Source organism: Staurois parvus, unplaced genomic scaffold (assembly GCF_062004578.1).
Source record: "Staurois parvus isolate SC_StPar_1 unplaced genomic scaffold, SC_StPar_1.0 ptg001846l, whole genome shotgun sequence".
NCBI lineage: Eukaryota > Metazoa > Chordata > Amphibia > Anura > Ranidae > Staurois > Staurois parvus.
Genome location: NW_028319642.1, coordinates 403,281 through 415,430, shown reverse-complemented (window position 1 = coordinate 415,430; position 12,150 = coordinate 403,281). Strand labels below are relative to the sequence as shown.

General features: G+C 38.8%; 1 protein-coding gene across 1 annotated transcript in view; it reads right to left on the bottom strand.

The window, feature by feature from the left end:
- LOC149434044 (opsin-5-like) overlaps positions 1 to 8,028 on the bottom strand; it is a 69,998-nt gene extending 61,970 nt beyond the window's left edge. Inside the window, exon 1 of the mRNA XM_089664176.1 lies at positions 7,899 to 8,028. Within this exon, the coding sequence (XP_089520302.1) occupies positions 7,899 to 8,028 (130 nt within the window). The remainder of the gene's footprint in view (positions 1 to 7,898) is intronic.
- Between the last annotated feature and the right edge of the window lie 4,122 nt (positions 8,029 to 12,150).

Here is a 12,150-nt window from a genome sequence, read left to right as displayed (position 1 = left end):
AGCAAAACAAATTTAAATCCCAGTGATGAATAAATACCCGCAAAATAAAGTTTTATCTGTCTCAACAAATGCTAAAAAATTAATCTGGGTACAGTGTTGCATGACCGCGCAATTGTCATTCAAAATGTGATAGCGCTGAAAGCTGAAAATTGGCCTGGACAGGAAGGGGGTAAAAGTGTCTGGACTGGAAGTGGTTAAAAGATAAAGAAGCTCCATACTCAGTGATTAAATCAGTTGCTAAAAGTGCTTACAACTGTGATTTTAATATCACTTTAAGATGTTTTAGGCTGATTATATAATTCTTATTGCCATATATAAGAAAAAGGCAGTTCTCATGTAAACAAATGGCTCTTTACACAAGCTTCGGAAGGTATGAAAGAAGACCTCCAAAAAGAGTTAGTGAATCTAGCAATGTTAGACAATATTTTTTTTTGTACAATAAACCTAAAGAAATGGTGCTATTATATAGTACACACGCATATATTTTGCCCACTGGCTTCCCAGGAGTTCATTCACACAAGCTTCCTGGGTTGAGGTTATTTAACAGAAGCAAATCTCTTGGACATATAAACAGATGTTATGCTTCACAGATTGTTATTATTATTATTATACAGTATTTATAAAGCGCCAATGGTTCGCTCAGCTCTGTACATTACAAAGGGGGACAGAACATGTGACAGAACAATACCAATACAATGCAAAACATGAGGGGATCGAGGGCCCTGCTCTTTCGAGCTTACAATCTAGGAGGGAGGGGATGGTGGCACAGGAGGAGATAGCTGTGGGGGATGGAGTGGTAGGAAGAGTGGAGGAGGTCGGCAAGTTAGCAGGGGGTGGGTAGGCTTCACTGAAGAGATGGGTTTTCAGGGTGCGCCTAAAGGAGAGGAGAGTAGGTGATAATCTGATGAGTTGGGGAAGGGAGTTCCAGAGGATGGGTGACACCCTGGAGAAGTCCTGGAGGCGGGCATGGGAGGAGGAGACCAGGGAACTAGAGAGAAGGAGGTCTTGTGAGGAGCGGAGTGTGCGTGCTGGGTGGTACTTGGATATTAGGTCAGTGATGTAGTTTGGGGCAGTATGGTGGACAGCTTTGTACGTTAGCGTTAGGATTTTGATCAAGTGTTTCTGCATTTAAATGCGTTTGCCTTTACAGGGTTACATGCATTTACAGGTGTTAAGACATATTCAGAGTATCTTATCTGCCTTTGGATACACAGAATTTTATTTTCTATAAACACAACTAAACTGGACGCACCTAAATGCAGATAAAGGCACAGTGCGAATTTTACTATTTAGGCCTTAGCCCTCATGCACACTGGACATTTTGATAACGCTGGTAATGTTAGCTGTGTAAAGTCACGTTAAAACCTTTTTTTAGTGTTTTTGCATTAGTATTTAGCGGCATTTTCCCACGTTTTCCCGAATTTGCTTTTTATAGCGTTTTTTTGACCAGAAAAAAAACTTTTTGGTCAAAAAAAGTCCAAAAATGCCGGTTTGAAGCATTTTACCAGGTTTTTTTAGCGTTAGAGCGTTTTTACAGCTAAAAAAACTCCTCTAGAAACCCACTAGTCCTGGGGGATTTTTTCCAGCCAAAAAACATTGATTAAGGTCTATGTGTGCATGGACACATAGGAGAACATGCTGGGGGGTTTACTAGCTGTAGAAAAAAACATCAAAAGCTAAAGTGTGCATGAGGACTTATGCAGGCCATAGATGGGTCAAAAATCGGCTGATTTTTCGGCCAAAAATAAAATCGGCCGATTTTCGGATCGTTAGTGTGTTAATAGGTCAGCCGTTTTTTTGGTATTTTGGCAGATTTTTTTATCGGTAAAGTTTGAAAAAAATTGGTCGATTTTGCCGATCGGCCGATTTTCGCGGCAATGATGGGCAAATCGGCCGATCTTTTTACCGATAAAAAATCTGCGCATGAGCTGTGACCTGCAAGAGGAAGACAAAAAGAAGAAGAAGAAGAGGAAGAAGAAGAAGAGGATGAAGAAGAAGAGGATGAAGAAAAAGAATTCCAGTCCGGCAAAAAGTGTCCCTGCAGAAAACTCCGCTATTTCTTTGGCAGTTCTTTGACATTTATAGCGGCTGCAACAATGTATCTATTTGTTTCCGAATAAAAACATCTGTATCCGAAATGGATACAAATAGATACAATGTTGCAGCCACTATAAATGTCAAAGAACTTTCAAAGAAATAGCGGCGCTCTCTGCAGAAACACTTTTTGCATGCTGTAGACGGGATGAAAATCGGACGATTTTTTTTACCGTTCCTGGTAATGTCGGCCGATTGAACACCCGATTTTTCGTTTTTTTAAAGAAAAATCGGCCGGTTTTCTCCCCATCTATGGCCTGCATTAGTCTTATTATTATTATTAATATTATTAGTATTATATTATTATTAGTCTTAGTATGTGTATGGACACTTTCAGGCTTCCAGTGTAAATTGAGGACATATTTTCACTTCTTGGAGAGACAGCTGTAGTATACAGCCACCTATAATAATGAATGTCTGTGCGCGGGTATACACATTGCCCATGTAAACTTGTGCATGCACACAGACATAAACCCCATAACACACAAAAAGCTGTGTTCCTGGATTTATGCCTGTCCATGATGTATACCCGTGTTCAGGCATTCAATACTATGGCCCGCTGTATGCTGCAGCTATCTCTTCCAGGCATGGAAATACACTCACAATTTACACCAGATACCGAAAACTGTGTGCAAAAGGTCAAAAATCCATTCTGTGAATTTACAAATATTCTATAAAAGCACAAAAACACATATAATCACAGGGTTGTCAATATCATTGCAAACAAGGTCTAACACTGGTTGACCTAAAAGTACTAGTTCTGCATCATTTCCCAATAGATTGACAGGAAATGTCACAGGGGCTTGGCTGTGACTACTAATTTATTTGCCATGCCTCTGGCTCCTTCTTCCCGAACATTTTATGCTAGCTGACCCTAAGCATCATACAGTACATTTAAGACTCATGGGAGGCAGGTACTTGGAGAGAGAACTGCAAGTCATGGTAATGTCTTTTTAAAGTCTTGGCTAAGCTGCATGGTTTTCTCAAACCTCGTAATTGTATAACATCTGAACATATATAACATTTATTTAGTAAGTATCTTGATTGTAGCAAATCCAAGTAACAGCCTACCAAATAACTCTTCTCAAAGTTCTTCTTATATACCACTTTTCCTTTTAACCAGCAGCGAAAATTAGCCATCAACTAGCTCTAGAGCACCTAACGAGACTTTGTCACCTAGTCCATGCAGGGAATGGTAACAGTGTCCCTGGAAAGATCATTCTCCAAATATGGATACTACATTTTCCTGTGCTCCATCAAAGCATATTGTTCACAGCCTGCAGAATATCAGGCACTTCTAGGTAGAGAGAAGCTTCTGACCTGCTCCCCCCGTAAAAGTGTTTGAGCTAGCAGCCATTTGCTAGGCCTGAACACTCTCACATGACTGGGGAACAAACATCATTGCTCCTTGGATGACAGATCTAGAATCGGTTTCAGAGTAGCAAGGTGGTATGATAGAGTGGAGGTAAGGTAAGTATATGGAAGTCAGGGGATGCCCTTTCCAGAGACACAGTCACCTTGATGTGCACGGGCACCAAAAGATAATACTGACCAATAACATTTTTCTGCCCTGTCCTCAGCTTTCTGTTGTGTGTTGCCTTCCTTTGAACAATGGCTGTTATCAGTGTTGCTTCTATGGTATCATTCAAGCTTCTTCCCTACACTCCATCTTCCTACCAAGCAGAGGAAGAAGTGAAAGCAAGGCAATATGTAATAATGGATCCCTTTAAATTTACTGTGTTGGCCTTTGTACTCAGCTGTGGTAGTCAACACAGATACAAGCAGCTCAACTGAACATATATTACTTTGGGCACCTTCTAGGTGGCTTTGTAGTTGATCTGACCCTTACCATGCTACAAACAGAAATTGCAGAGCTAAAACAACTGAAAAATATAGTGTATCCACATATATAAATATGAATTCAATAATGTGCAACAATGTAAAATAACAAATATGTAGAAAAACTAAAAGTCCAATGGTGCTTTGATGAAGATTAAGGACTCTATGAAGAAGATACTATGATGAACCACATATATAGTCTTACTGTCCTCTGTAAGAAGTCTTCACCCAGTGATTCAGGACATTCAAGAGTGTCACCTTCACCAATGGTTAAAAAGAAAACTCACCAAAAGATGTTGCTGTCTAAAAGTAGAATAACAATATACACTTGTATAATGATTAACTCCCAAGATGTGATCCTCCAATACATCAGGAAATCAATTATCCTCCTCACATTGCGTTCCACCAGATGTCAGTATGTGCACTCCGCTGCCCCAGAGCCGCCTCCTCCTCCCTGCTGATCTACTTGTAGACAGGAACATCCTTTGGTGAGTTTTCATTTTAGCTATTGGTGGAGGGGGACAATATGCAGCTGCCCCCACCGCTCCTCCTATCCAAGATTTCTCTGCTGCCCCCCCCTGTGTGCTTTCTGCCCCCCTCCCCCTGTGTTCTCCACCACTCTTTCTTGGCTCACCAGTGCTCTCTCCTGGCCCCCCTCCTCTATCAGGATGGAGAGTGGAGAAGGGGCCGGTATATCATATTTTCATGTTCATTTTCTGAATGGACAGAGTCAGTGATTAGTATCAATCAATTACTCTGTTTATTCATAACTGAAACATAGTAAACTGTGTTTACTATGTTTGTTTGTGAATTAATGGGAAGCTCTGTATGAAGCCATTCCTATCCTTTTTTTCAGTGCAGCCCTCAATCTCCTTTCTCTGTCTCAACAGTGAAACATCAGAGGTCTGTTGAGACCCCTGATATCTCACCAAGGCCCCCCAACTGGGCTCCTAAATTTTTTTTTTTAAATAATGCAAAAAAAAAAATGATAAAATGGTAAAAATAAATAAATAATAAAAAATAAATAAACTACTGACACAAGTGACGGAACTACCAGGGTCCCAAATGTTATACTTGCGACCGGGCCCTGGTGTTCTGTCACAAGACATGGAGGAACCTGGACCCAGGCCCTGAAAGTTCTATGCTCTCATCCAAACTTTATTCTTACCAAAACCTTTAATCATCAAAAAAAAAATGAATTATCTGTCAGCTTAGATCTCATCACACAAAAAACAATTTACTCCCAAATGTTCATCATGGTAGTGTTCTATGCTGACCGTCGACTGCCAAAAATATCAGCGATATCCTGCAGAGATCAAGCCTGAAGTCCAGGTTGGAATCTGACTGCATTTCATTATGGCAATTACAGATAAAAACCATTGTAGCAGCTAGAGCATGAAGAAGCCTAACCAAAGGCCAGAAAGCACACAGTGATGTACTCATGGGTCTGTCCACACAAGGCTAAAATGTTCGTTTATTTTTACCTGCTGTAAAGATAAAGCTGAACTATAGGCAGCAACTATATTACACATGAAAAAGGGCGTCTGTTTTGTCTGACAAAGGAATTGTACATCTCTGTCTATCCAGCCCCAATATTTAACCAGACCTGCCACAGAGCACAGTCATAGGCAGGAGACCTGATTTTTATGTGATTCAGTTAATTAACACTTATAGTTCTTGTATCCCCCCAGCTGCGAAGTAGCAGCAGAATGATAAGCGTATCTGTCTGTCACTCTGCTCTCTTCCTATCAGCATCTACCTTGTTAGTACACAGCACATTTGATTGGCATGTTGTGTTGCTTATTTCTCTTCCACCCTGAGCTATGCTGTATAGTAGACTGCAAGAGGCCGATACAAAGTCAAATTAAAGTTCTTACACTGCATGCATTCATATATTTAATGATGTGTTAATCATTATAAAAACAGTTCACCTTTAATCATTTTTCATTATTACTTTTTAATCTGGTCAAACCTGTGGAAATTCATCCATTAAATCCCAATTTTGAATTGATTTTCTAATGCACTTAGAAAAAGAGTCTGATGAATAATTCACTATTTTCTGGTGACCATTGGGTAATTAAGTTCAAGAAACCCCAATCGAACTCAATGGAAAATACTATAGCTTTTTATATGATTGCTTGAAATGTTCCTGTGTTAAATTGATTACTGTTTGATTGCAATCATGCTTTCAATGCATTCAGTGCATTTCAGCCTGTGAGATTGTTTAAATTTTGCCTTCGTTCTTTCAGTAAGTTTTGTAATGGAACCGACCCCAAGACTGCACTTGGGTACTTCCGTAAGTCTACCGCTTCCCCGTCCGAACACCGACAACAGACACCACAGCAGACCATACAAGACTAGACGACACCAGTCTTGAGGTAAACCAGGAAATAGACGTTTATTTTAACACAGATACAAGATATATACACTCAAGGGACAAATCCCCCCTCCCTGCATAATGACAAAGGGCAATCTACATTTAGTAACAAGAGACACACAGGTATTCAAACTTCACACCAGCAGACAGACCCATCAGGAGGGAGGGCAGCTGGAGACACCCCCCCACTAAGCTAATACACATAAACACATACATCCCATAATAGTTTGCTCCCAAGCCAGACAAACAATAGAACAATGGGATGCAACCACATAACACCAAACAATCCACAACCCCCACCCCACCTATCTCCTAGACATGTCTACACAAAATTGGACAGATCACCCTGTACCACTGACAGGCACAGGGTGACTTACACATAAGAGGGATATGGGGAGCTGAGACAGGGGTCTCCCCACCTCACCCCAAAGTGAGCTGGGTTCCATGGGCCCCCCACCCAAAGTGACTCCCATCACAACTTTCAAACACACTAGCTTTCAAAAACTGTTTGAAAGTGGTTGAAAATTGTCATGCATTAACCACACCAAATTTAGGACAGTTCTAACTTCTGATCAAGGCAATCCATTACTAATACTGTAGACTTTTTGATGGTGTTCATTGAACTGTTTGATTGGTTGAATTACTACATTCGGCCATTTTTGTAGTGGCTGAAAATGATTGAAATGATCTGAAAATTAGTATGTGTGTAAATAACATTATTCCCACTCTTTAAGGCTCCGTTCACACCTATGCAGTTTGCTTTTTGTCCATTTTTCAGTGCTTTTCGCATTTCGTTTTGCGTTTTTCTACACGCGTTTTTGACATGCTTCTGATGCATTTTCTATGCGTTTTGTTCACCTTTTTTTTTTTTGTTAAAGTGGAATTTTTTTTTGTTGCTGGCCAGAATAAAAATGCAAAATTACAAATGCGGCAAAAACACACTACAATCAGCAGCTTCTCCATTGAACTCGATTGTAGCAAAAACACTGCTTTTTGCTTTTAAAAAAGTCCCTGACCCTTTCCAAAAATGCAGCAGCTCAAAAAAGCATAGGTATGAAAATGTTCCATAGGAAACCATGTTAAATGGACTGAAGTGCCTTTCTGCAAAAGCAAAATGCACTACAAAATGCATTTGTGTGAACAAAGCCTAACATCTACCAGGGCTTTAGCTCGCTATGGACCTGGCAATTTCCAGGCAATCACTTTCCATCCACTGAAAATAGCCATTATGATCGCAAGTAATGGCAGGAAAGAAGGCCCTTTTTATTGACCACCGAAATTTGAAGTTGAAACTGTGCAATACATAGACATTGATATTCATATGAATATCAAATTGTGCTTTTTTAATTTTTCTTGCATGTGATAGGGTATTCTTTACCAAGTGAAATTCCATCACATTCACTAAGCACTGAGGAAAATTCCCTTTCAAAGGCCAAATTCCCGTGCAATGTGAACTGCCTATTTGCCATTATTAAATGAACCTCAGTGTCTCAGAATGTTTTTTTCTTTATCTTCTCCCCAGTGCTCTTCTGTACGTGCACACTTCATAGATTTTTAAAAGTGTTTGAGTACAAACATGATAACTTACCAATACATAATAGGTATAATCCAGCACATATATCAGCTTCTTTTGAAAGTTTTGATTCAAATAAATCATGTCCTCTTTCAAACACTGGAATAATGCCATCGTACCCAAGGAAACTTTTATTTGCCGCCATCTTGTTTCAGGTGTCATTTATCCCTGGAGAGAAAGACAAAATTGGTAAGTACTGTATTTAAATGATCATCATATGTATGGTGTAAGTCAGAAATATTAGTACTTTACCTTTCCAGCACAGAAATTATTGATGTTAAAAGTAACTGAAACTAACAGGTTCACTTTACTATAGGGACCCTTAGGGCAAATGAATGCCTAGGCCAGAAGTAGGCAACTTTGGCACTCCAGTTGCTTTGGAACTGCAATTTCTATGAGGTACTTGCAACAGTCACAGGCATGATGGGATTTGTCTGATCTGGAGTGCCAAGGTTGCCTAATGCCTACCTCTGTCCTACAACGTGAACATACTATTGTGTATGCAGGTGCCTACAGCAGGCTTAATGTTTTTTTTCCGTGCTGACTCTGCAGTTTTTCTGCAATTATCTGGGTCAAATAAAATTGTTACAGTGTGGATGTGTGGTGGATATGAGGAACTGATTGGCTAGATTTTCCTGAATCACATAAAAAGGGGCTCTTCTGTACCCCAAGGGGGCTCTCCTGAAAAAGACTGCCAAGGCATAGGTTGTTATGGTGCTGGGCTAAGCCCCAGTCTGGGACTAGCCAGGGTTCCCTGAGGGAATGGGAACCTGGGGACTTGCTGCAAACTATGGTCTGGTTACTGCCAACTTTGGACTAAATGGGTTCTGTCTCTAATGGACTCTAAGGAATCCATGCCAACATGCAGATATGATTTCCCTATGGGCATTACTGTATATGAGAAGTTGACTTCCCAAAACTGTTCCTGTATGTTTGCCTTACTTCAGTAATGTTCCAGTTAACTGTTCAATGTCTGGTCTGAAGTTTCTCTCTTAAGTTGTGCAATGCATAGTGTATATAGCGACCACATGAACAGTAAGGGTGTTCAACCGGGCTATTCGCCTGTGCACCCCACAGTGCACAGCGCCCTGACAGTACATTATGATTGTACAAAGCAACGGTCAGGTGCAATTCTTTGGCCAATCACAGCGCATGATGATGAGTAAACTAATATAAAAAAGTAAAAATTTAAATTCCAGTATATCTACTCTACCATTTGAAGATGCTATAACTATCACGTAAACCAATTAATATACACTTATTTGGATTTGTTTTTAGCAAAGATATGGAGCAGAATACATTTTGGCCTAAATTTTTTTCAAAATTGTTGGTCTTTGTTTATAGCACAAAAAATAAAAGCACACAGGTGATCAAATACCACTGAAAGAAAGCTCTATTTGTAGGGGGGAAATTACATAAATTTCATTAATGTACAGCGTTGCATGACTGCTCAATTGTCAGTTAAAGTAACGCAGTGCCGTATCGCAAAAAATGGCCTGGTCAGGAAGGGGATTAAATTCTCTGGAGGGAAAGTGGATAACAAAGAACTTGTCAAAGACTGTCTACTGTCATTTTTACTGGCTGCTGCAATGGTGGTATTTGGAGATACTGTAAGCAAATAAATGTTGCGCTGCCAAGGAGTGATGGATACTACATACAATCATACAAGACTAAAAAAAAGTGTATATATGCAAAGGTAACAACCCCAAACCCAACCCCATAAATTGCAACCCCAGTGATGGCGTCTGTTAGGATGAAATGCGTAGGGTAGAGTTACAGCGTTGACACCATCCCACCCTCCGGGGCACTGGATACTGTAGATGTGTTATGCTCTTATTGATCTTCTCATGTGAGTAGATGTCTAGTTTTTAATAAATTTGTGTTAAATACTGCACCATGAGCAATTCCTTTCCTCTTTCATGTGACACCTTGGTATGACTGTTCCTGGGAGTTTGCCAATCTGGTTCGGTTTGAGTTGGCGTGAGCAGCAAGTAGAGGAGGTACTAGCAGAGGCTCACCTTACATACTTTCACCCAGTAGGATGCGGGATGTTTCCCTAAAATGCTGTTAGACCTTCTGTATTCAGAAGCACCTTTTTTTTGGGGGGGGCACTTTATTTGGCTGCATATTTCTTTATGAACTCTTGGACTTTTTATTTATAGCACCATATTTGGTTGGATTTTTTATTATTTGAATATATATATATATATATATATATATATATATATATATATTTGATTATTTATCATTTGGGGTTGTTACATCTGCATATATACACTTCTATTAGTCTTGTATGAATTTATGTGCTATCTGTAATATTAAATCATATGGTGCAGCGCTAACCTATAAATAAACTATTAACCAATATTAGTTAGAATTATATACGTGAAAAAAACGTGTACTTGATCCCTTCTGGGATCTTATAGTGAAAATAAGTGGAAAATAAGTGGTTAAAGTGGTTAAACATAATGATTAAAAATAAAATAAACCAAGTCCAAATGGGACTGAAATAAAGTGTACAAAGTGAACTGATCCACTCAGGGATCCAATGTGACATCCAAAAGTGATAAAATCAAATAAGTCCAAATGGGACTGAGATAAGGTGTACAAAGTGAACTGATGCATTCAGGGATCCAATGTGACATCCAAAAAGTGATAGGAGATAGTGATATGAAAAAAATAAAAAAAATACTATAAATCCAAACAGTCCAAATGGGACTGGATAAAAAGTGAAGACAATGAACAAAATGTGTCACAAATCCCTTAATATCACTCAAACACAATCCAATACTCTATAAACAGAATATGCATAAAAAACATCACTGTCCCTCAGTTGTGGATAATGATAAATGTATGTACCAACATAAAAATAACAAAAAAAATATATATAAAATTAAAAATAAAAATAATGAAAATATAGAAATATGCAAAAAAGAAATGAAAAGAACCGTGTCAGAAAAAATATAATAAACACATATATATAAAAAAGTTCAAAGGTACACAAACACCAAGTGGTCCAATGACTTTTCCAAACGTGTAAGTGATATGGTGGATGTGCGTAACAAGCAATGGGAAAAAATCCTAAAATGGCTGAAATGCCCCCTCACCTCCTTCAAGCGATCCAAATGGGCCAAAGCGCCTGTAGGATCACAAAAGGATCCTCCACAATAAGAATCTCCTCTGCGGATAATATCCTCCCAAAGCGGTGATATCCCCTTCAATTATATGCGTTTACAATAGCAGGATCCCCTCCAGGTGAGTATAGATGTGATACAGCCAACTCACATTATGAAAACATAAAAGAGATCTTCCATAGTGTAAAAACGTTTAATTAAATATAGACATCAATTTTAGCCATTGCCCACTCACTTTTCATATGACAAACTTAAGCATTAAAACCACATGCTATGGGTGTACTTGCATGGATTTGGGGTAGCAAGATGGCGTCCATGCCGGAAATATGTCACCACATTCCAAAAGAGTATTGGGTTATCTTTGAGTGATATTAAGGGATTTGTGATACATTTTATTCATTGTCTTCACTTTTTATCCAGTCCCATTTGGACTGTTTAGATTCATAGTATTTTTTTAATTTTTTTCATATCACTATGTTCTATCACTTTTTAGATGTCACATTGGATCCCTGAGTGGATCAGTTCACTTTGTACACTTTATTTCAGTCCCATTTGGACTTGGTTTATTTTATTTTTTAATCATTATGTTTAACCACTTATTTTCACTATAAGATCCCAGAAGGGATCAAGTTCACGTATTTTTCACGTATATAATTCTAACTAATATTGGTTAATAGTTTATTTATAGGTTAGCGCTGCACCATTTGATTTAATATTATAGATAGCACATAAATTCAATGGCGCACAAAAACTCCTTTATTAACACAGACAAAATTAAAAGTATAAAATAAAACACAAAAAATCATACCACACTCTAAAGGTCCCAAATAGGTGATTCCCCATCAGGAGAAAGACTTAATAGTTAAATGATAATTGTATGGCTGACTCATTAGTGAGCTATGACATGTACTATGCAGGCAAAAATACAAAAAGCATGATAACAAAATTACTTCTACACCCAGGCTTGACCTGCCATAGGAGCCAGGATAGACCCAGCACCCGACCAATGAGGTAAGTATTAGTGCAATACAGGGAAGGATGCATGATGGGTAACAAAACTTCCCTCAAACACTAATCATCAAGGCATATAAATCACAATAGCAATTGATCCTAAACGTACGATCACATATAGT